General features: G+C 38.8%; 1 protein-coding gene across 1 annotated transcript in view; it reads left to right on the top strand.

The window, feature by feature from the left end:
• The window catches only part of LOC122563724 (CUB and sushi domain-containing protein 2), a 616,258-nt gene that overhangs the window by 228,597 nt on the left and 361,057 nt on the right, over positions 1–26,604 (top strand). The window contains exons 16-17 of the mRNA XM_087976898.1: positions 162–350; positions 20,685–20,854. Coding sequence (XP_087833024.1) covers positions 162–350; positions 20,685–20,854 — 359 coding nt within the window. The remainder of the gene's footprint in view (positions 1–161; positions 351–20,684; positions 20,855–26,604) is intronic.

The raw sequence follows: 26,604 nt of genomic DNA, 5'->3' as shown, positions 1-26,604 counted from the left end.
GATAGCCACATTCCTATTACGACATAAATCTTCAATTTTCTTATTATGTACCTGCCACCTGCAGTAATGTTACTCCAATTCACTCATTCTGCTCAAACTGGTTTCAACCTAACAATCATCTTCTTTCCATAAATGGTGACCCACTTTGTTCTTTTATCTAGAATATGACTTGGAGCCTTGTGATAATCCGGGTATCCCACCATTCAGCAGCAGAACTGGGCGTCGATTTGGAGTTGGAGACTCCCTTACGTTTTCATGTTTTCCGGGGTATAGACTGGAAGGTGCGTTCCGGATAACTTGCCTTGGAGGTAGACGGCGTGTGTGGAGTTCGCCTCTTCCAAGGTGTGTTGGTAGGTGGTCGTGAGCTTTCATTTCACTTGGGTTGAAATTTCAACACTAGTTTGGAGCTGTGCAAAGACCTAAACCGATGCATTTAGTGTACAAACAGCATGTTTTGAATTGCTATAATGATTAATAAAAGATACAACAGTAAGACCAGAGAGTGGCCACAATTGTCCCTCGCTTTGCTTATCCTCTGACTAAAGGGTGAAATCTTTTCAAAGCCAAGAGTTTCTGCTATGGCGCTTCATGTATTAGAACACGGCAATTCTTGGAAGAAGATATGAATGTAGGATTTTCTTTCTTTTCTGCTTCTGTACTGCCTCATTATTAAGACACAGTGATTCCACGAACGATGTAATTTGATGGACAAGTTGTCTCCATTTTGAATGACTGGGAGCAAACTTCTCTCAGTTATTAATGCCAATTTTTACCAAGTTTTAAGGAATGCTTCAGGATGATTTTGGAGTCTAATACTTTGTTCTTCCCTGGACATTTAGAAATTTGAGAGATGACAGAAACAGTTGGAAGGATCCATGGTTTTTTGCCATTTGGACACAGCCTCAAATACATTGAAGAAGATTTTGCAGGAGTTTTGCCCAAATGCTGGTGGAACAGGCTTCAAGAGTGACACTAGTGTTTATCAAACATCCCATTGAATCCAGAGGATATACCCAGAGGACAATTGCGAATGAGTTTATTTTTGCCAGCTCTTTTGTATGCCACTAATACTGAGTTCAGGCCTCACAACAGTACAGGAGTGTACTGATGACTGTTGCTCTGCGCATTTGAACTTCTCTTGATATGCAAACGTCATTGTTGCTAAAGATCTCATCCAAAGCTTACAGCTGTTAGCTCAGCAAATATAATACTTGAGCTCCTTGACAATGATGGATTTTCTATAGAGCTGGTTGGCAAGGTATTGTAAATACTTCATATATTCTAAAGTCTAATCTGCAATATATTTGGAAAGTGGAATATCTGGCTGACTAATAGGAAATATATTTTGTCTAAATTTCTGGACAATCTGAGTTTCCTGTATACAAATTGAAGAGATTGAGAGTGGCTTGCAAACCTGGTGAAGAACAGGGAATGGCATTGCAGTCACTTGTTAACCCAGATCATATTTGTCAATGGTAGTCAGTTTGCTTTGGGCATGGAGGCAATTGATGTTCAAGAGCTTTTCATCTGTTTAATCACACCAGAAAGTGATGTGTAAAGTCATTGACAGGTGGATTATAGATTAGATTCCCTACAGCTTGGAAAGATGCCCTTCAGTCCACACCAACCCTCCGAAGAGTAACCCATCCAGACTCTCATTTTCTGGCATTTACCCTTGACTAACACACCTAACACTTTTGGCAGTTTAGCATGGCCAATTCACCTAACCTGCACATCTTTTGGAATGTGAGAGGAAACCAGCACACCTGGAGGAAACTCATGCAGACACAGGAGAATGTGCAAACTCTACACAGACAGTCGCCCGAGGCCGGAATCGAACAAGGGTCCCTGGCGCTGTGAGTGCTAACCATTGAGCCACTGGGCCGTCCCAGGGATAGATAAGTTATCATCTAGCCTTACTTTTATTTTTACTTTTCCATGCAGTGTGAGCGTTACGAGCTCATGTGTCTTGCCTATCTCCACATCGCCTTGAACTATGTGAATTTCAGAGAGCAGTTAAGAATCAACCACATGATTGTGGACCTAGATTCTCACATCAGCCACATAAGGTTGGAATGGAAAATTGTCTTTGCATCATTGAACCAATAGGTTTTTTCCAATAATCAATTATTGTTTCATGGCCACCATACTGAAACTAACTCTCAATTCTAGACATTGTTAACTGAACTAGTATCCACCAGCTGTCATGGTGGGATTTGAACGCAGATTTATATTTGGCCATCAGCCTAGACTACTACTTGTCACTATCAATACCAGGAGAAAGTGAGGTCTGCAGATGCTGGAGATCAGAGCTGAAAATGTGTTGCTGGAAAAGCGCAGCAGGTCAGGCAGCATCCAGGGAACAGGAGAATCGACGTTTCGGGCATAAGCCCTTAGCCATTCCTGAAGAAGGGCTTATGCCCGAAACGTTGATTCTCCTGTTCCCTGGATGCTGCCTGACCTGCTGCGCTTTTCCTGCAACACACTATCAGTACCAGTACTCACACTCTCACCCCTGCTGCTGGTGTTTGAAACTATCTCTGGTTAGGAACAATGTGTTGTTGCACTTGCCTGTGGGTGCTAGAATGCAGCATTGCATTGTTGAATTTCTCACGTCAGGCTCAACTTGCGCTATCCAGTGTTTTTGTAGATGCTTGGTTGTGAAAGGAATAGTAAAGGTAATGACTGGAAAGTTGTCAGAAATAACTCAACAGATAGAGAGGATGAACTGCTACATTGAATGATGTTTTGAATCTGGTCAAGCACCAGTTAAAGACTGCGTATCCTCTCCCATCTCAACTGGGGGCAGCATGATACAGGCAACGTAATGAATCAATGAGAAAATGTTATTTTAATATTGAGAAAAAAATGCTATTGTTTTATTCTTTGCACGTTCCTTACTAAAGGATATATGTTGTTCTGAATGTTCATGATAATAACAAAAAAGGATACAATGAAAATTATCAGAAAGCTGTATGAACAATATTTATAACCACAAGTGCCAGTTTTACTCAGACCCTGAAATGGGCAAACATGAAAAATAAATACTTGCTCAGTCCTTGTTAATTAACTTTGAAGATCTTTTAAAGGATACTTGCTCAGTCCTTGTTAATTAACTTTGAAGATCTTTTAAAGGATTGAATTAAGAAGTGCAAGCTGACTGGCTGGAGGAAGGTAACAAAAGACTGTTTTCAGAACTACTTTTCAAAACAGTCACCAGTAGTGATATTTGAGCAAGGGAAGCTGATTATTAACCTGTGATAAAAGTCAAATTATTGCAGGAAAACAAAAAAAAGTAGTCACTCAGTCAAAGACATATTTGATCCTGATGAAAAGCAATGCTTGAAATGTTAACTTCACTTCTCTCAGTTAAGTTTAAGTCTCTCCTTAGTGGATTGAAACCAATATCTTAAGTTTTATGACTATGCTAGCAAAGCAAATTGTCGGGATTTATGCTGACACAGTTTTGACATTAGCCTGTCATGGTGAATTTTGCAGTGTCCATATGAATGAAATAGGTTGGGTTTTGTATGAAACATATTCAGCACACCTGGACAAACGGGTTATATACTTCAGACCAAATTAGGATGTTTAGTATATTCCTACTGATAGCTATTTAAACTTGAAATCAAGGAGGGAAGAGAGGTGATTGGAAAAGCTTCAAATACACAAAATGAAAACAAAACAATTACACTTCTAAGTGTTGAAATGTTTACTGCATGCTCTACTTCAAAAATGATTTTCTGCTTCTGTGAAATGAAATTTGATCTTTTTTTAACATGCGAAGGCAATTTTCCTGCAACTTTTGTGTTCTATATCCATTAATTAGTTTTCTTGATTCAATTTTTCAGGTCCATTCAACTGAATGGACCTGGTGTGAACATGTCATTGTGTGATGTGATTTCTTTGGGATTCCAGTTGTTGAGATTAACTGACAAGTGTCTGGGAAATACTACTTCAACTCAATCTCACAAAATGCATTTTACTGTATTTAATACTATTCAGATTGATCTGTTCTTCTACTTCCATAATGGGATAAACACCAGAACAAACTGCTGCATTAATGAGCAATTTGAGTATTTTGTGTGAAACTCGCTAAGTGGAATATACAACTCAAGATGTTAACCCAGCACTAAAACACATCTTTTAATTGGAGCAGAAATCAGGGTTATGCTTGTTTAATGCCAAAAAATCATTGTCTTTACTGTAATCTGGTTGAAAAGGAGGTTCATCTCTATCCCCTGTTTTCTAATCCAAAGTTATTGCCACCATAAAAACACAAAACTCTTCACTTAAGAAAGTAGAATTCTTTCTAGTCATTCTTATAGAGGTTGTCAATGCTGCAAGTTTAAGAGCAGAAATTCACACTAAACTCAATGAAACAGCCTGGCTAAGCAGATGTTAATTCCATTCTGTCTTTCTCTCTGTTTTCTTGGCAAAACATGACAGTGTTGTTTAAGAGCAACAGCTTCCCGATGGTGAAAAGCAAATACAAATTTCCCACAACATATTTAGTTTTTACTTATTCAGTCATGGGGCGTGGATATCACTGTCTGGCTAACATTTATTGCCCATCCCTAGCTGCCTTGAGAAAGGTAATGATGAGCTCCTACCTTGAACCAATGCAGTCCACATGGACAATGAGTGATAGCTTTATTTCAGGCAGGCATCTTCACTGTTTTGATGTCACCACTACACCAATTAGATTCCAGTACTGAAAGCAAACAGGAAAGTGTTACCAAAATTTGCAGGGATAAATGAATGATTATTTACTATTGTATTGTGGCACTGATTTAAACTGAGATAGACCTGTATGTTTAAGATAGCTACATTACATCACGACATGCGATGTCCTAGTATAAAGGTACTTGAGTCATCTTCAGTGATGAAGATTGTTTCAATGTAATGGAGTCAATGTAGTCAGTTATCTCTATGTGCTTGTGTGTACAGTGACATCAAGAAGAATAAAATCCAGATGGTGTAAGTCTGTGATATAGCCTTATAAATAGTTAGTGTTAGAACTCTGACTCAGGAGAAACCCTGGCTGTACTTGGTTTTTACTCTGCAGTGTAACTTACAGAAAGTGACAAAATGGCAACAATTTCCTCATTAAGCTAACACATACAAGAGGGGGAAAAAGCATTCACTAATGACTTAGGTGTCTTGCCACTCACTGAAGCATATAATGCATTTCTGCTAACACCCATTAATAAGACTATTATCCTGTATTACATTGGTTAGAGACCATTTTTTGTTTTTATTTACTCACCGTCCATGTGGACTGCAGTGGTTCAAGGTAGCAGCTCACCATTACCTTCTCAAGGCAGCTCGGGATGGGCAGTGAATGTTGGCCAGCCAGTGAAACCCACATCCCATGATTGAACAAATAAAAGCAAAATATGTCTTCCAGCCTGTCTATCCTGTATTACATTGACTGTTTGATTCATAGAGTTGATTTGAATGATAGGACCCCTACAGTGTGGAAACAGGCCATTTAGCCCAACAAGTCCATACCCACTCTCTAAAGAGAAATACACCCAGACCCATTCCCCTATCCTATATTCTTACTAACTAATGCACCTAATCTACACATCCCTATACACTACAAGCAATTTAGCATGGCCAATTCACCTAACCTGAACATCTTTGGATTGTGGGAGGAAACCGGAGCACCCAGAGGAAGCCCGCACAGACACAGGGAGAATGTGCAAACTCCGCACAGACAGTCACCCGAGGCTGGGATTGAACCCGGGTCCTTGGCACTGTGAGGCAGCAGTGCTAACCACCGAGCCATCACACCACCCTTGTTAAACTGTATCAAGTGCATTAAAGAAATCACTATTATGGCACAGATTTTTCCATTGTTCAGACTGTTGCTATGTCATGTCCTGGATCCTCTGAAATTGACTGCTAAGTCTGAAGCCCACGTATGTACAGTTAAATACAGGAAACCAAAAGTGGCTATCAGTGATCCAATGCTTTCCCATATGGTGCACAATTGAAGTTTTCCTTGATTGCATACTGAATAGATGAGAGCTTGCTATTTTCTATTAGTTTCACATAAGCTCACCTGAAAATTACACCTTGTTGCAACAAGTCTAACCAGGTTCTGGACAGCATAACAAGGTTACAATGGCTGACAAAGTCATCACTTGCCATGGAAAACTAATTTTACGTTTGCATAACTTATTTAAATTATACTAAAATAAAGACTTTTTAAAATAAGTATTTAAAGAAAAAGGAAAAGTTAAGAAAAAAGTTATATGTGCATCTTTTTAGTGGAAAAAGCCAATATAAACTTGACACAGTTCTTGCTCGGTGGTATCATAGTATATCTGTTTTATTCCCAGCTTTTTGACCATGACTGTAAAGAAATTACTTCATTTCAAGCAACTGTGTTTTTCTTCTTACCAAATTTTTGAAATTATTGCTGTTTACTGAAAGAACAATATAAGACAGCTATGAAATTGTAAAGATTGAATGTATCCCTTCTAATTTTCTCTGCTCCACTATTTTGTCCATTTATTATATAATGTGAATGGCAGGGTTTGAGAGAAATTTATTTTTTGTGTGTCTCTTATTTGAGGCTGGTTCTGAGTGTTTTTATAATGCTGTAGCTTCCCATCTTTACCTTACTCTTGTTTGGAACATGACTTCGAGATGCCGGTTTTGGACTGGGGTGGACAAAGTTAAAAAATCACACAATAGCATTTTATAGTCCAACAGGTTTATTTGGAAACACTAGCTTTCGGAGCACTGCTTCTTCACACCTGATGAAGGAGCAGTGCTCCGAAAGCTCATGCTTCCAAATAAACCTGTTGGACTATAACCTGATGTTGTGTGATTTTTAACTTTATTTGAAACAAGTCAGGAAAAAGGAAATGTTTGTAGAACCATATGGTATTTATGAATCTTTTAATATAATTAGTACCTTTTACCATGGGTTACTACAACTTAATAAACCAGCATATTTGTAAAAGACCAAAAATAATGATGATGAAATGACAATAATGTTAAAATTCCAAAGAAAAAGAAGTGATTATTTCAGTTGGACTAAGTCAAAAAGTGTTAACTTTTTTCATTACAGAAGTTTATCATTTCAGGTGTTGCTGCCACTTTCAGGAAAATAGATATGTGGAATGAGAAGATTCATTCTTAGTCTTTCAGCAGAATGTCAGTCCAGACAATCTATACACCTTTACCCAATGAGTTCCTCTTTCCTAACTTAAAATTACATCCATTACAGTTTAGACTGAAGCTTAAACAACAAATCTTTATCATTTTGTACTAATCAATAGTAATTACACCTGATAACAAATTATTCCTCAAGTCGGCTGATCTCAGGAGAGATAAAGCTTCTTTTCCTCAATTTGAGGAGCCTGTCTTCTGAACGTACCATTCCTTTGCAGCTCAGAAAATTAGTATCATCTCATTGTATGGAAGCAACCAAGTCATAGAACACCTCACTTTTAATCATTATAGCTCTATTCATCTGCCTTTGAAGAACATGTCTTGTATTCTTAGCCTTGGGTATAAACCTGATTTTCTTTACTACATTTATCTTAGATTGTAAGATGTACTGTTCTGGGATGATGACTGAATGTTTCAGTTGCATCAGAAATGCTTCAGTAAGAGCTAATAGAATTAAGCACAAGAAATTGTTAATTGACCGCCATTTATTAATTATACTCAAGCCCTTAATTATTTATTGGGACTAGCGGAACACAGTCTATAATTAACTGGAACATTTTGCAACTGAAAGAAGCCATCAGTTATACAGTAGAGCACACACTGCAGCACAGTTTATTGTTATATGCTTAACTGTATGTTTGGTACAAATTAACTGAACAAATAGCCTTTTATGTATTTACAGTATTGGAGCATTTCAATGGAAAACCTTCTAATGGAAGCTCATCAAGCTGAAATATTACTTCTTGCTTCTCTCTCTTTTCATGGCCACTCCCTGATATGCTGAGTATTTTGTGTTCAATTTTTAGATTTTTTTTGCCTTGGTTCCTGGTTCCTTTTTCTGAAGAGACTGTCTGCTAAACAAAAGTGTTTCAAAATTTCCTTTTGCAGGTTGTTGTGAAGAGGTTTCAAAATGGGGAAAACGTGATGGTTTCTTCTGTTCCCAATAATGATCTCTGCTGGTTGAAACTGAACCTCAGCAGGATATATTTGTATCATTGATAGCCACAGGTCAAGTGTTGAAAGACTGGAGGGTGGCTAATTTGGTGCCATTATTTAAGAAAGGTGGTAAGGAAAAGGGAACTACAGACCAGTGAACCTGACATCATTGATGAATAATTTGTTGGATGGGATTCTGAAGGACAGGATTTCTATGTTTTTGGAAAGACAAGGACAGATTAGGAATAGTCAACATGGCTTTGAGGGTGGGAAAACATGTCTCACTAACTTGATTGAGTTTTTTGAAGAAGTGACAAAGAAGGTTGATGAAGTCAGAGCGGTAGATACTGTCAATATGGACTTCAGCAAGGCGCTCGACAAGGTTCCTCATGGTAGACTGGTTAGATCAAATGGAATCCAGAGAAAGCTAGCCAATTGCATACAAAATTGGCTTCAAGATAGGAGATGTGGGTGGTGGTAGAGGATTGTTTGTTTTTGGACTGGAGGCCTGTGGCCAATGATGTGCCACAAGGATTGATGCTGGGTCCATTGCTTTTCATCATTTATACAAATGATTTGGACATTAATATAGGAGGTATAATTAGTAAGTTTGCAGATGACACCAAAGTTGGTGGCATAGTGGACAGTGAAGACATTTACTCAGAGTGCAATGGAATTTTGGGACAGTGGGCCAAAGAGTGGAAGATAGAGCTTAATTTAGATTAATGTGAGGTATTGCATTTTCATAAGATAAATCCAGGCAGGACTTATACATTTAATGGTAGGATGTTGGGAAGTGTTGCTAAAAAAAAAAGACACTTAGAGTTGCAGATGCATAGTTCCTTGAAAGTAGAGTCACAGGTAGACAGGATGGTGAAGAAGGTGTTTGGCATGCTTGCCTTCACTGAGTGCATTGAGTATTAGTGAGGCCACCTTTAGAAAACTGCATATATTTCTGATCTCCCTGCTATAGGAAAGATGTTGAACTTGAGAAAGTTCAGAAAAGATTTGCAAGGGTGTTGCTGGGATTGGAAAGTTTGATCCCACCTCCATCTGGGTTTGATCTATGGGGAGAGGGTGAATAAGCTGTGGCTTTTTTCCCTGGAGTGTCAGAGGCTGAGAAGAGACATTATAGGGTTTCATAAAACCAAAAGGAGCATGGATCAGGCAAATAGCTAAGGTCTTTTATCTCAGAGTACTTCAGTCTAAAACTACAAGGCAGAAGTTTAAGGTGAAATGGGCAAGATTTAAAAGGGACCTGAGGGATAACTTTTTCACATAGAAAAGGTGGTACTTGTATGGAATGAACTGTCAAAGGAAGTGCTGGAACGGGAAAAACTATGACATTTAAAAGGCTTCTGGATGGGTTCATGAGTAGGAAGAGTTTACAAGGATGTGGGCCAAATGCTGGCATATGGGATTAGATCAGTCTAGAATATCTGATCAGCATGGACAAGTTAGACCAAAGGGTTTGTTGCCATGCTGTATAATTCAATGACCATATGAGGATGGCATTCAATGAAATACAAACTTGAAAGAAAGGGGTATAAGTGTATTGTAAATAGAATTTACTTTTAAGGTTGTAAGGTGGCATATTACTTTTACCTACATACACACGTAAGAATTAGGAGCAGGTTTTGGCAATTTGGACCCTCTTGTCTGCTTCTCTTTTAAATTAAAATCATGACTGATCTGATTGTGGCTTCAATTCCACATTCCAGACCATCATGATAATCATTGACTCCTTTGTTCAACAAGGATCTTTCTCCCTCTGGCTTGGTATTCAATATTCAATGTCCCCACATCTACCACTCTCTGTTGAAAAGAATTTCAAAGATTCATGACCCTCTGAATCTCAATTTTCATGGACCAGGCCAGACCCTCTCAAAACATTTCGAGGAAGTAGCCCGAACCCTAACTTTGCTCGTTGTTTTAAGCAGGTGTATGTGGATATTCCGTGAGGGATGCAGCTGGTCAAACCACTTAGTTCGAAACAAAACAGAATTTATTTATAAGATCACTGAATGAAACACGAACAAAAGAGAACAGGATACAGAATAACTTGACCTCTCTAAAAACCCATCAGACTATACCAACTTAATGACGCCATTCCAAATACTTGCAACAATCCCCATAAACATCCCTTAGCACAAAAGTAAAAACAAACACGGGGTCTTACACGAGAAAAGAGGAGAGAGAGGAGGATCAGGCTGGACCTGCTTCTTTGGATCCAACAGCTTTTTCAATACTATTGCTAAAAACCAAACCAAACTAGAGAAAAGCTGACCTGAGAGAACTGGCCACTCCCCTTTCATTGTACAAGTGTTATGTTTCAAACCTTGAAAGCCTGTTACCTGAGACAGTATCTGTTAGCTATAATCAAACTGACCCTAAAACCCTTCAACGTAGACTTTTCTGAGTCTGCGTCTTTTGCAATATCTCTGACAAAAAAAAACAAGGACAACTTAACCTTGGTAAAGGAGCAGCATCGTCAAACCATTAAACGGGAGACCCATTTATATGCTGCTCCATAGACCTGTTGAGTGATGATCCTCAACATGAGAATGAAATGTTTTCCCCATCTTTGCTTTTATGTATGTAAGAACCATGCTTGATCAGGTGCAGCATAGTTCCATTAACTCTGTATTCAATAATTGTTTTGCACTAAAATAAAAAGAGCACATATTGGCTACCATTTTGTTTTCAAGTGCAATCCTTGGCAACATCAGTAAAGGGCCAGTATGCATCACCTTGACAACAAACATTTATAGATGCTTGATAACAATGCCAATACTGAAAGAAGGACACCTGCTGACTACTTTAGATTCCACACACTCCATCACTCAGACTGATCTCTTTACCATTAGCAAAAATGAAGCCAGTGTATAGCTAACAAATAGGATTGGCTGTATGTCCAGCATTCTGTGCAGATGAAAGGATACTGACAACATAATTGCAGTCCTGACTGTAAGTACCAACTTATGCAAGTTCATCATTTCACCTTGTGTCTTTTTTTTAAACAGTGTGGGATGGTCAACACAAAATTACAATCCTCACTGTAAATCCAAAAATCTTTCTGCTACTCCCCAATTTTCACTCAAACTCTCCCGAAGTAGTTGAATGCGGTGGTACTGTTGCCTGAACATTGTAAGCAAAATGCTGATTCCTCTTGAAAGAGAACACAGCAGTTTATTGGATTGTGTTCCAATAAAGGATTATTTTGATATAACAAAGGAGTTGGGAAGAGTTGCATTTGAGGATTCTGTTTTGAAGCAAAATATATTTGCAAAAGATTTATTTAAAGTAAGACACTCAGATAAAAAGTAGTTAAAATGATCATTTTCCCTGGAGTATAAATAATATGCAGCTCATTAGCTCATCTCAGCCATGCTTGAAGACACCCATCTATCGTCTTGGCAGCTTCCTAGCCCCCAGGTACTTAATATGCTTTGTCCGGTATCTGTTTTACAGTCAGGTTGTCAATAGAAGGAGATAAACAGTAGAGACAAAGACATGTGTAGTTAGTTTTATTTTTAAATAGGTGCAAGTCTTCAAAGGCAGCTGGATCTAGCTTAGGCTGGAAGAAAAAGCAGTTTCATTCACTTGCTTCAGCATTAAAAAAACACGTTTTGGGGGAAGGACTTCATTTCTTTTGCCTAGGGTTAGAATCTTTTCATCTGTTTTGTCCTTGTGATCTTTCTCAGGTATTAGAGGTAAATAACAGGAGTAGGCCATTCAGCCACTAAAACATGTGCAACCATTCCATGAAATTATGGTCCAGCTCTATATGTTCCCCAATATCACATATTGATTAATAATTTGATCAACAGAATTTGAAGCATCTCAGAATGAAAGCTTTCACACAGGATTGAGGGCCGAAGGGCCTGTACTGCACTGTAATGTTCTATCACATTGGATATATGTCGCAGGACATGCCATTCGGTCCAACCTATCCATGCTTCTGTTTATGCTTCAATTGAATCTCCTCCCATGTTTTCATCATAGTATAGGGGTTAGGATGTCATGCTGTGTCTATACAGGACATTGGTGAGGCTATTTTTGGAATACTGCATACCATTCTGGTTGCCCTTCTATCAGAAGGGTGTCATTAAACTTGTGAGGGTGCAGAAAAGACTTTCAAGGATGTTACCAGGACTGGAGAATTTGAGCTATAGGGAGAGGCTGAATAGACTGGAGCTTGTTTCCCTCTAGCGACGGTGACCTTATAGAGCTTTATAAAAACATGGATTAAAAACCAAGGCCTTTTTCCTCTGGTAGGAAGCTTCTTTCTTTTAGAATGGACATAAAGAAGCTCAGTGGTAACTAGATGGAATTCACTGCCACAGAAGGCTGTGGAGGCCAGGTCATTGAGTATATTTGAGACCGAGATAAATAAGTTCTTGATTGTCAAAGAGATCACAGGTTATGGGGAGAAAGTGGGAGAATGGGGTTGAGAAACCTATCAGCCATTATTGAATGGTGAAGCAGACTTGATGGGTTGAATGGCCTAATTTCTGCTCCTTTGTCTTATGGTCTTATGGAGTCCAAAACTAGAGGACATAGATTTAAGGTGATGGGGAAAGATTCAAAAGGGACCTGAGGGGTAACCTTTTCATGGTGATGCACGTATATAATGAGCTGGCAAAGGATGTGTTGGAGGTGGGTACAATTACAACATTTAAAAGGCATTTGGATACATATATGAATAGGAAGGGTTTGGAGGGATATGGGCCAAATGGTGACAAATGGGATTAGGCCAGACTAGGTCTGATCAGTGCAGCTAAATTGGAAGAGTCTGTTTCCATGCTGTATCACTATCCAAATCTGCCGTTGTAACCATCTCTCCCTCAAAAAGTTATTTTGTTTCTCCTTGAGTGCATCAGCATCTCTGTGGGAGCAAGTTCAACATTCTCACCTCTGTTTGGTCAAAGAAGTTAATTCTTTTGAATTTTTTTACTGGATTTCTTGGGGACTGTTTGATACTGGTGACCTTTAGTTCTGCTTTAGCCAAAAGGGGAAACATTTAGGATATCTTTCACCATTTTAATGATCTTTATTAGGTTATTTTTCTTGCTCTTTTTAAAATAAGAGACCTAGATTATCATTAGCTTCCAGATGTGACAAGAGTTAGGAAAGAAAATACATTGTTGAACCATTCAAGTTCAGGCACCCACAGTTAAAACAATGCAGAATCAGGTTTCATGTGCTATCTCACATCACAATCCAGTAGGTCGCATTTCACATTTTCATAATATAGGGCATGCTTGCAATTCTTGTACTCATTCTAACTTCAAACAATACATTCAATGCAAACCACCCCAGAATCATAGTGTGTTCAAATAGACATGCCATGACATATAACTGTTAACAATGAGACAGAGAAATAGACCGTTTGTATCTCCACTCTTAAAATTCGGACTCTAATTCTTAGGCTACTTATCCTACTTTAGATTAGATTAGATTTCCTAAAGTGTGGAAACAGTCCATTTGGTGCAACAAGTCCACACCGACCCTCCGAAGAGGAACCCACCCACATCCATTCCCCTACCCTATATTTACGCCTGACTAATCCACATAATTTTATGTTGAAACTTTATTGCTGGAACAGCACAGCAGGTCAGGCAGCATCCAGGGAACAGGAGATTCGACGTTTCGGGCACAGGCCCTTCTTCAGGAATCCTGAAGAAGGGCCTGTGCCCGAAACGTCGAATCTCCTGTTCCCTGGATGCTGCCTGACCTGCTGTGCTGTTCCAGCAATAAAGTTTCAACTTTGATCTCCAGCATCTGCAGACCTCACTTTCTCCACATAATTTTATGGGCAATTTAGCACAGCCAATTCACCTGACCTGCACATCTTTGGATTGTGGGAGGAAACCAAAGTGGAGTACCCGGAGGACCCTCGAATATTTTTGTATTAGTCACAACTTCCACACGAGGAGAACTGGGCTCCTAACTCCATACAACATATTGTGTTAAGTTGCTGCTGAATCTTTCTGTAGTTTCTGGCAATCCTGTCAATGCATCAATTATTTCAACATGCAAAGCTATACATCTTTTACTCTAGATCATTCCAACAAATCCTCACTCAAGTCCTTTGCAGAACCAGTATGTAGTTAACCTCTGATAAGTTGTCACCTGTGCCACCTTCCTCCACATGTTTTGGCTGGAAGCCATTCATGCCCTGTATTTCACCATTTGCAGGTTGCATTACATGCAGATCCTGCTTGGAAAGTATCCTTTAAAGTATGCTTGATGTCAGGTTCTGATGAAATAGTTTGAATGGGAGAGTTAGTCATAATGTCACCTGCTTTTTCAGGTTTTGTGCTAATGCCACAGCCTGGTCAGATTGGTATCTGAAATGATAAGGACATCAGAGTGACAATATATGAATATGATACAAGAGGTGCAGGTTTATATCATTTTCAGGTTGTAAATGTGAATAGATTATGAGATTATGGGACAGTAGGATGTGAAAGAAAAAATTAATCTCATGATACTAGCCCTGCTGTTGGCTAAAACTTTAGCAATGGTCACTGCAATGACTCTCTTCTATGAAGGTTAAGTTGGCAGTTATGTCCATCTCACTCCCGCTAGCTCCTGCTGCCTCCAGTTATGTGCCATCTCGTAAGAAGGAAAACCTGTGTCAATGGCATGATGTGGCTGCAATGATTATGGAGGCCTTGATGTGGAGGTGCCAGTGTTGGACAGGGTGGGGGGGTGTACAAGGTCAGAAATCACACAACACCAGGTCATGGTCCAACAGGTTTAGTCAAAATCACAAGCTTTCAGAGCACTGCTCCTTCATCAAATGAAGTCAGTTACTCCGAAAACTTATGATTTCAAATAAACTTGTTGAACCATCTCACCTGGTGACGCTTGACTTCTGACCCTGATTAAGGAGGGAGCAGTGTACCTGAAGAGTTAGAAATAAGACTTTACAGTACTGAGGGTGTGAACATGAGGTGAAGATTTAAATATTGTGTATGAATTGTACTCAGTAGAGATTTTGGTAAGAGAGTTATGGGAAGTAATGCATAAAGCACTCAATGAGGATTGATGTGCAAGTGATGGAATGTGACATTTGAAGATGAATTCACTTGACCAAACATGTCAGGTTTTAAGCTTTTTTCTACATAATTCAGGTCTTCAGAGCTCGGTTCCTGGCATCATACACAATAGCAAGTTGCTGCCATTCTCTTTGGCAATTTCTTTGGCTCCCTATAAACAGATGGACCTGTCTCTCTTCCTATCCACCACCTCCAACAAGATACCTATATCAGTTCACAGAGCATTGGTAGTGTGTTCTGTCTTCCAGTGTGCCATAATTCAGTGCTTCCCTTGTTCTCACAATACTTTACAAGCAGTTGCAACATGTGCTCCAGTCAGAACGTACCGCTACTTTAAAAAATGCAGGCCGAACTTTAAATGGGGCTTCATCCGAATTGCCTGTGCTGAGGTACACAGTCACATTAATATGTTTGCTCCTGGACATACACATATGTCATACATATCAGCCAGCAGCCTGAGATCTGTGCAATGCTCGTAGTGGCAGTGATGAGAGCTTGTTAATTATGCATTGCAAATCCCATGCCTGTTTTCAGACAGAGTCCAATTTTTCCAGCTATTGTTTTTGATTTTGCAGAATGCATAGATACATGTGAATACAAGCTGCACAACCTTTTCACCTCCTGTACCTCTGAAAAATGGGGGCTACCTTTCGCATAGCATTTCAAAGAGCATACTTAGCAGCGCAGAGTCCAGCCTCATTGACAATTTGGCAGGACCAAAGCAGATGAGGGTACAGAGCAAGCTAGATTCAATGGCTGAAGCAGTGGGAGGTGATGTACACTTCCCAGACATGGTGGAAAGGTGGGAGAGTGAAGTTGGTGAATGGTGAGTCCTGGATCTAATCCTGAAGTGAATCTGATCTTTAATCCCCTGACAGCTCCATCCTGCCGATGGCCATGGTTGTAGTGGTGAGAGCTCTGATGAAGGGGGCACAATTTGAGTGAGTTAAGAGCCTTCCTGCTTCTCTTAGCTCACTGGCGGTCCCCTCCCCCCTCCTCCTCAACACTGACCTTGCCTTCCTGTGGCTGCCAGGTTTACCATGGGTAGATTTAAACTGGCACAACAAGTTAAACTGTGGCTTCCAACTTCATTGATATATTCAAGTCACCATCCTGCTCACTAACAACAGGCTGAATGTCCCCCCACCCTATTCTCTCCTTGTAAAATCTAAAAGTTGATGAGTTGGAGGTAGCACTCAGAATTTTTGCCCATTTAACTCCTGATTTACTCACAATTCCATCCACTCACACTTGTTGAAATATGCCCACAGTAGCAGTGCAGGAAGAGACCTTCTAGCTGTTGTTTCAGAATTTCACCAATAATTTCTGTTCTGAGGCTATCATTGTTGAATTCAATGCTTTATTGGAAATGGGGATCACTTGTAGTGTTCACTGAGAAAGAGGCCGATTTGGAGATTTAATTAGCAGTGATGCTGAAATGGGTGCAGCAGATGCTGCATTGCTTTTCTTGTGACAATATATAAACAGTGAATAAAGTCATCAGTTAAACTCAAACAATTCCATTTCCAAAAATGAATGATTTTCTTCCTTCCTCCCATTTAGCCTGTAAGATCCTAACCTTGATAATCAGCACATATAAATTCAGGGTTAACTTAAACTAAATCAGTCAACTTCCTCAAGATTTCCAAAACTAGTGGGTTCTGATCTATCAATCAGTTAGGATTTCAGTGAATTGTATGAGGAGGCAATGTTACTCTTTATTAGCATCTGGCAAGGACGCCTCAGGCCAACTGGAATGAGGCAACAGATGATGGTCATCTGTCAATGAGGCTAATTGTGTGAGAACTTCACTGAGTGTCTGAGCTGAACCTTATGTTGTTTTGTTTCTGTCTAAGTTGGATTGGGTGTTTTGCCACAAGGCCCTCTTGAATTTTCTTGCCCTATCCACTTCATAGATATCAGCCTAAAGATAGACAGCCTTTGCACAGCCCCCATCTTTGAAAGGCTGATGTACACTTGGACCAGGGTTGGCAATCTGTCCTTGCCACAGCCTGTCAACATCATACTCCGAACCTACACTGCTCATTGCACATAATTGGTATGGCTGACAGTCCTTCCCCATTCTCTCACGTTCGTCTATGTTTAACTACTATGCCACACATTTTACCAGTCCATATCTACAACACACCTGAACTCCTTCAGTCAGACCTCGATAAGCATCTGCCTGTATGCGGAGAACGCGTAATCGGTGGTTTTGAATTATGAGACTTGAAATAAAACTCTAACCACAAAACCAAATGCCTGGACTCTGACTAAATAAATTTAACCTCTGGTGTTTAATGGGTAATAGGATAGTTAAAAGGGGAACATCAGTGGAAATATATTACTAAATATTTTAATAATGCAAAGAAACTATCTTGGGAAAATATTATGCAATTCTTAACAATACATCTTGTGATGCAAGGTGTATGATATAAATGTATAGAATTAATGGCATGTAGGTACTTGTTTCTGTGTATGTGTATGTTTAACTTGTCAGTGTTTCTGGAGCCATGTTTTATTTTTCTTAAATGGTATGAGAAAAAGAAGCACTGGGGTGATAATAGGAAGGGTTTTTTTTTGCATTAGGGGAGTTTTATGAGTGAGCAGAATAAATTTGGAAGAATATTGGCTTGTTTTCCCCTTAGAGGGCTCAACACTGTTTTGTTTGCTTTAAGGAAAAAAACCATGACTTGGGAAGCTTCTGTTTTTCTGTTTGCAGAAATTCCGATGCATGTTAGGTTTAGGAAACAGTTTCTCTTGAAGAAAGTATTGGTTTAGAACTGCAAAGAAAATGGTTACTGCATTGTAATGAATTTAATTTGAAAACTACAGACTTGCAAGTGTCTGATTACAGCCCTGAAAGGATTATTCAAGGTTGAGAAAGTTTACATTCAGTTGCATGACTAATCAAGGAAGAGACTACTAAATTCTCAAAACTGGGAATGGAAGGAAACAGTTAAGTTAAACCTAATGATGTGATAAAGAAGCAAACTCTCTCTCATACTTGAGAACTCTAAAGTAATATTTGAGTACTCTAAAGTGGTGGTATTGGGATAGATGGGATTGTATTTTCACTGTGTGTTCAAAAATCTCTCATTGTTATATGCGAATAGCATAGTTTGTTCTCTTAATTATCTTCTTTTGTGTTCTCAACTTCTGTTTTATTGTTAAAATCAATTCTGCAGAATTTCAGTATTTCAGTGAAAGACCACTACATCAAATTAAAATAAACAAAGTATGATCTATCAAGCCAGATATCAGTCTGGAATCTGAGGTGTCCCACAATAACATCAGCTGGGATCCTAACAATCCATGATAAATGTGATGATCTAATGTAGGAAGCATGTCTCAGTTAAATGGCTGCAAGAAATTTGTGAGTTTACTTAGCAATTTTTGACTCTGCTGTCCATGTTGATGTCAGTTCTGCTATCTCCATTATCACTCGTGCAACGTATCTCAATGTTAAATGTAATCTATATCTAGCTGAAGGCACTTATTATGTGGAACTAGACCTCCTCCACTTCCAAAACCACTTCTCCATTATCACATTTCACCTCCTTCATCACAAAGACAAAATGCTCCATAGTCAGACTTCTTCCTTTCTTTCCATAGCAAACTGATCTGTTGTCAAATATATTCTGTCAGTCTGTCATCTTGTCAAGTGGCTTTCCCTCCATCATTCACAATTGTCTTTCCCCATTCTCAATTATCATCTCTTCCATCATTGAGACAGCCAGTTCCCGATACCATCCACCTGCTCTTCCATCTGTATAACAGCCAGTATAAACTTGCAGTTACTCTGTTTAGCCAGAACACATATATATGGGCAATCAATCCAGAAACTTAACACTGACAGAATGCTAGAGCCCACGACAAATCACAAGAGAAATGTAACCAACTTGCATACTGTTGGACATTACGTAATTGTTTTTGACACATGTTAAGTATTTCTCTGAATTTTGCACCTCTGTCAAAAAAACTATTCTGCAAACAATGATACCAAGGAATAGAATATGCATCCAATACTGAAGGGACATTGCTGATCAACTTGATGTTATTGGAGTGAATCTCATACCCTTCCATTTGGTGCAGACATTGTTCCCAATATGCCAAGTTATCTCTTTCCTCACTAACGGATTGATGAAAAGTAAGCCAATCTTTTTAAAGCATTGTCAAGCAAGAAATTGGCTCTCGAAATCAGAATAATGTTCACACAACAAAAATTCCCAGTCATCATAGACTCACCTCACAGTTGAAAGCTAAACTCTAAATAAAATCAAGCAGCTTCTAGACTACTCCATAATTATAGACACTCCACGCTTAATAATAAAGTTGATCATTACACTTGTTTCATTGTAATGCTTCTATCTGGTGTTCTGTTTTATGCCTGACATTCAATCATGACTTTCAAAGTGAAGCAATGCAAGGTTTCCAGTTAACAGATCTCGAACAGCCAGAAAGATATTGGGTCAAACTTGTACTATACTTTAGTTTGCTGCATGACTAAGTTGTGTCTATTTTCACAGATTTCTATTATGATGCCCTTTAATTAATTCACTTTCAGAGAACACATTTCCCTACAGGTTTGAGTTCATGTGGATGAGCAACCAGCAACTAATCCCTGTAACTATGGGATAATTATCGCATCTGTATTGTTATTTGAAAGGTACTTTGTGAGTCCTGGTAGATGCAGCTGAGTTTGTTGCATGTGGTTTATGCCATTTTCTTGCAAGAAAGAAAGCCCGACTCATAAAGCCCAATCTACATTTAGTTCATTTTGATTGATGCTAAGTTATGAAGATTTTCATCCAGCCACATTTGATCCATGCTGCACTTCAACAGATAGAGAATCATGCTAAGGTATCTCATGAATTCAATTACAAAAATGCAGCATAGTCATTTAAGATTTGGAAAGTCCATTTGTTACAAATAGTGATCAACCAGACATTGTCAATTTCAGGATATAAATTAACCCCATGTACATGGTGCCAGATTACATGTTTAAGTCTGTACTTGGCCTATCTGTTCAGATCTCAGCCCCATTGTTCAGCTAATGATTGCATGCTTAGATCTGTATTTGCATCAACAGTTGTCTTCAGTTTTTCAGATCAGAAGTATACGTTTAGAGTTATACTTGCCTCCAATCAACACATGGTATCGAGCAGACAATGCAGGTCATTTTGCCAGAAAGATATGTGGGAGTTTAAGACATACCCACATAGAGCAGACCACGCATGGTGACTGATGCACAGGAATGGGTCCACTGGCACCAACATGTAGGGTTCACAGGTTAAGCTTGGTGTAAAAGTTGACCCTTGGTTTTGAAAGAAGTTTTTGAAGATTCAGATATTGTCATATACCCCATGATATACAGAACTTGTTTATTTCTCACATTTCTATTTCTGTAAAGAAATTTTTTCTAAAAACTAGAATCTTAGATTGCTTCGAACTTAAGTACCAAATGTTTCCTTTGGTTCTCTATTTTAGCTGAATGCGGGGCATCTGTAACTGGAAATGAAGGCATTCTTCTTTCACCCAATTACCCAGCTGATTACAGCAACAACCATGAATGCATCTATTCCATTCAAACACAGCCAGGCAAAGGAATACATTTGAAATCAAGAACGTTCAGACTCCAGGAAGGAGATATTCTGAAGGTAAGAACAGCACTGTGCAATGTGACAGGTTAAGGAGCACAAAAATCTTTTGAAACTTTGCTCTCTGCACAGTGTGACATTTCAATGTCTTGCTTGTGTACAGTGAAAACTGATGCTTTCAAAAACTGCTAATTAAGTGATTGCTGCTTTGCAATTTGATGTAATTAGGTAGAGAATGGACCCTTTTGTAAAAGATACAGTCAAGTGAAGTCAGCTTAAAGGAATCTCTATTTAAGGATGATTTGATTGCTTTATACCAATGATCTCCGACAGCATAAAAAGCCAGAAGTGTTAAGATAACAAAATCCTATCAGACTACAAGTTGAAGAGAAATACCAGGGAGCTGAAACTAGAGAAGCTGAATGCACAAAAATCTCAAAGAAGTGGGAATTAGGCAATGGATCTAGGCAATCGGTCACGCAGAAGCAGCTGGGCAACAAGCTACAGAGACATTCACATCATTGCACTCAGCTGTGGAAGAGCTACAAGAGACTTGGGAGTTAACAGGAACAATACACAAAAGATACTTGCTCGTGATGTCTGAAGATATCTTGGTAGAAACTAGGGCAGCTATTATGTCTTAATAGCTACCATGTTACAATCATCACTTTCATGTGCAAAAGGAACAGCCTGAATTTTTCATGCTGGTGAAATATTGAGGATAATTTGTGTCATCACAAAGAATATAACACAAAACAATGAAGTTGTAAGTCTATTGAATTCAGCTAAGGTCTATGAAGTACTCGAATATGTCAATTATGTAGTGAAGTTATTGCATTGGTGAAAAATTGAACTTCTTCAGTCTTTTGCAACCATTGCTAATGGGAAGTGTTAACTTCAGGTGAATCGGGCAGGCTGGATGCAAAGGAGAATTCTTCCTCCTGTGTTATAGCAATGCAGTGCAACCCAACCTTAAAAGAAGGAATTTGAATTGATAAAACATCTTTCAGAATCTGAGGATGTCCCAAAGCACTTTACAGCCAATCAAGTCTTTTATCAACGCTTCTAGAGCCAACTGTCCGGGAATGTGATTTGTCTGAGATTTGTGTGAGAGTTTCTGTCTCAAAGGTGGGGGGGTCCACACAGCCAACCATAAAACCACCCAATGCAGTAGTCTAGGGCAGTATGTTGCTTGAGGTAAAAGCATGCAAATTTTCATCTTTATACTGAATGTATGATATTAAGAATAATGAAAATGGAGAAGTTCTGAGGTGCTCCTTTAGATGTAGAAGGACTTTGTGTTTGCTTGCTTCCAAAACCGTTATTCTGGTCCATATCAATGACAGTGGCCATTTCAGTTGAGTCCACCTGGATCAAGGACGTGTTTATACAGTCAGCTAAAACAATGTTTCAAAATTAATGATACCTAAAAAATTTCTGGTAGCAGGAGAAGTAAAGTTTCATGCTAAATCTTGCATCAGATATGATGTTGCATTCACACAGCTATTTCATTATTCATTTTATGTGAAGAACTCACCCTCAACTGAAATGATCTCGTCTTTTTCAACAAACTGCAACTGGCATTTGATTTAGCAAGCCCCCACCAGGGACATGTGTGAAGAATATTTTCAATACCAACAAAAATTGCATGAAAACGTTCAGTTGTTTGTCTGAAAATCCACAAGATTTGTTTTTCCCTTTGATCAAAAACTGTGTGCTTTCTAATAGTTGCCAAGTATGAAGAGTAGATACTTCCTGCACCCTCCATTGTACATGTCTCACAGTATTTTTAGTGTGGGAATATACATAATACATAGTAACTAAAGCCTCAGACTCAAAACATGAATAGCATGGGGCAACCTTCACCATGGGTAATAGATTTGGCTAAAACAACTTTGACAAATGTACCAATTTCTATTTTTCACTGCAGAATTTTAACTAATAATTTCATTTCTTTTTATATGACATAGTTTGCAGGACAATCCATGCCAAAAAAAAAATTCAGCATATGTGATGTAGTGAAGTATTTTGAACAGTTTCAGTAGAACAGGACACTGAATAAATATTATAATGTTATGTTTACATCAGACTTCACACACAATAGTACTTGGATTTATTCAATGGCCTATTCTACTGAAACTGCTCAGAACACCTTCTGGCTGCTGGGAGTTCCGGAAGTGATGATAGCCAACAATCTGTCCTGATCCACCCATGTCGATGTAATGGTCAGGAGAGCACAACAATATCTCTATTTCCTCAGGAGGCTCAGGAATTTTGGATGTCCGCAAGGACTCTTACCAATTTTTATAGATGTATCATGGAAAGCATCTTATGTGAATGCATCACAGTGTGGTATAAAAACTGCTGTTTCCAAGATCGCAAAAAAACTACAGCAAGTTGTGAACACAGCCCAGTCCATCCACAAATCAGCCTTCCATCCATTGACTCCATCTACACTTCCTGTTGCCTCGGGAAAGCAACTAATATTATCAAAGGCCCCTCCCACTCTGGTTATACTCTGTTCCACCCTCTTGCACTAGGCAGAAGATAAAAAAAGTTTGAATACACCTAAAATTAGATTCATGAACAGCTTCTTCCCCACTGTTATTAGACTTTTGAATTGGCCTTTCAAATGTTCATGTTGATCTCTCTCTCTCTGCACCTTTCCTGTGGCTGTAACACTGTATTCTGCGCTCTGTTCTGCCACCTTGATGCACTTTGTATGGTACGAGCTACCTGTAGAACATGCAAAACAACACTTTCCACTGTGTCTTCGTACATGTGACATCTTTAAATTAATCAATCAATTAATCCATTATACTGACTACCTATAAACAGATTAATAATTTACAAGCAATGTATATACAAGGAAATACATAATTTAATGAAAGTGCTGTCATTGTGGATTGAGTTGTATCATAAATTAGAACAAGTTATTCTCTATCCTGATATTAGGGGTTTGAATTAACCCCTGACTGGCAAATCTCTCTGACTTCTGATTATAAAAACAACTGAAATGGGCTGAGATTGATTCAATCCACTTCTAGGTTGACATGTTCCACAGCATATAATATCTTACAACATATCACTAAAAGATGAAAACTGGTATGTAACTATTCCATTTTACTCCCATTGATTATAAAGCAGGCACATTACTAAGAGTTAAGGTGTTGCGACTAGCTCACTCATTCCTGGCAACCTGTCAGAAGATTGTAGTTTCATGCCCTGAACCATTCATCTGAGTTTATAATCTAGATTAATTCTTCTGCCTGCCAAAGTTCAAAACAAACTTTTCTTTCATTTGAGATATTGAATCATGGACTCAACTGCACTCTAGATAAAAGATTGTGAATGACATGAGATGGCAGTGGAGTAGAATGCTCCAGCCAGAGGTCCTCCACTCTGCCTGTTCTTTTTTCTCTTTTTTTCTTTTGTTTCTCTCTCTTTCCTGTCTTCTCTCCCTTCTTTCAGTCTCGGACACCTGGTCCCAGTTTCTGAAGCAGGGACGCCGGTGACCAGCCCAAAGTGGGGATGCCAGTAGCCTAGTGGGGAGCATGGCACCAACGGTCCAGTGGGGAGTGTGGTGCCAGTGGCCCAGTGCAGAGCAGTGATAGCAGTCTTATTCTGGAGAATGGCAGAAATGGCCAGGTATGAGAGTGGGGATACCTTCTCGCACAAGGGTACACTACAGTCCAGTTAAAATGTAGACATCAAGTTCACCAGAAACAAAAAGGAGTCATTTGCAATGTTTTCTTGAGCAAAAACAAAATATTTTTTTTTCCCTGCTAACCCAGGGAAAAATAATAATCTCGCAATGTCAGGCCCACGCAAATGCATGCAAATTTAAAAGGGAAAAGGATACTGTACAAAAAGTAAGATGAAAGAACATATGGTTCAAAGCTTCATTGGTTGTCCTTGAAATGTAAAGTTTTGAAACCATGGTTGGTTAGTGGTCTTGCCACGAATATTGTGGATACATGCTCTTTTCAATTTGTATTGTCCCTTGACAGGCAGATAAAAAGAGAACTTTCTTTCAATTATCTAGTCACAACCCCATCTTCCTTCTCTGCCAAAAGCTGTTCCCTGAACTAGAAGCTGATCTGTGTATTCCAGTGTCTGGATTCCTTGTTTCCAAGCTTGATAATTGCAGGTGATATAATTCTGTCGCTTACACTAAAAACTAATAAAACAGGTGCAAGGCAAAAATAGGAGATGCGTTTCTTCACAACTGATTGCATGACTCAGTGTCTTTTGTTAAAAATGATAATTTTGTTTCCAACAATTTTGTTTTTTCCTTTTTGCTTTTATTAAGCTGAGCTTTCCAATGTGATTAACTAATTAATGTATTCATATTGAGTCTGTTTATAATTTTCCTATCTAAAATCATGACTTTCACTCCATGAAAGTTCTAGGCATTAAAATCAGAGATGATGGAAATTAAAAATATATGGTAATTATTTTTATCCATTCTGGTGCCAAAAGTTAAAAGATGTTGGATCTGCAGAGATGAACACAATTCCAAAATAGACAATAGAACACAGCAACATATATGGTAGCACTTCTAATGTAATAAAGAATGCAAGACATTTCAGATGTATCTAACTAATTATTTAATGAATGTGAACCGGCCAGGAAGGCCAGCATTTATTGCCCATCCCTAATTATCCTCAAATTGAATGAGTTCCTAATTTAATTTCAGGTGGCAATTAAGAATCATACCCTCTTGTGCATCTAGAATCATGTGAATCATAGACCAATGATATGGCTGATTTACCTTCTCTAAAGATGGGTTTTTATGGTAACTGGCAAGAGTTTCCTAGTCATTATCAACACTAACTTTGATAATTCCAGATTTATTAATTGAATGGTCACCATCTAGCAGGGTGTGATTCTCCAGAGTATTAATCTGGATCTTGGGATTATTAATTTAGTGACAATACCACTATGCTACCCAAACACATTGCAAAGTCCAGGACTACATGCTGAGGGACACATTAAATTTGGGGCAGCTGCCACCAAGGTTAAGTGGGGTAAGGCCTCTATCTAAGGTTTTTCTGTCAAAGTACAGTCAGGGTCTGTTCAGTTACTGGACTGTCCCAATGACTCAGATACATATAAACAATTGCTAGTACCTAGCATAATTAAGAAATGCCTTTAAATTAATTGTAACTATCAAGAAAGTCAAATCTCAATCTTTGTTTTCTTCTCTGTGTGCAAAAAGTGTATCGATCCAAATTTCTTCAGTAACTATGTATGTACATAAAGATTTATTTTTAAAGAATAAAGAGTATTTATGAAAAAAGTGTACACACCAAGGGCCAGAGGATAACATTAGATCATATGACAAAATGCTTGATCAAAGTGGGAAGTTCGAAGGAATGTTATAAAGGAGGAAATTGAGGTAGTGAGCTAGCTGTAGAGGTGTGCAGGTCCAGAATTGGGACTTTATACATAGCCATCTGTGGTGGAGTGATTTAATGTAAGGGCTACACAAGAAACTAGAATTGGAGGAAGAAAGGGACCTTTAAAGATTGCTGGGTAGGAGGAGATTGCAGAGATGTGGAGGAACAAAGTAATGGAATGATTTGAAAACAAGCATGAGAATTTTAAAATCAAGATGTTACGTGAATGGAAGCCACTGTAGGTCAGTGGCAAGGAGCTGATGGGGAAATTGGACTTGATGTGAGCCAAATCATGGGCAGCAAAGTTTTGAGTGACCACAAGTTTCTGAAGGTTAGAATGTGGGAGAAAAGGCAGCAGTGCATTGGAATAGTCCAGTCCCAAGATCACATCAAAACTTTCTAAGTCAG

The sequence above is a fragment of the Chiloscyllium plagiosum genome, unplaced genomic scaffold, assembly GCF_037043375.1.
Source record: "Chiloscyllium plagiosum isolate Xiang-an unplaced genomic scaffold, Cpla_swu_hap1 HiC_scaffold_30, whole genome shotgun sequence".
In the NCBI taxonomy this organism is placed as follows: domain Eukaryota; kingdom Metazoa; phylum Chordata; class Chondrichthyes; order Orectolobiformes; family Hemiscylliidae; genus Chiloscyllium; species Chiloscyllium plagiosum.
The sequence above is the reverse complement of the archived record's forward strand: the minus strand, read 5'-3'. Positions and strand labels throughout refer to the sequence as shown.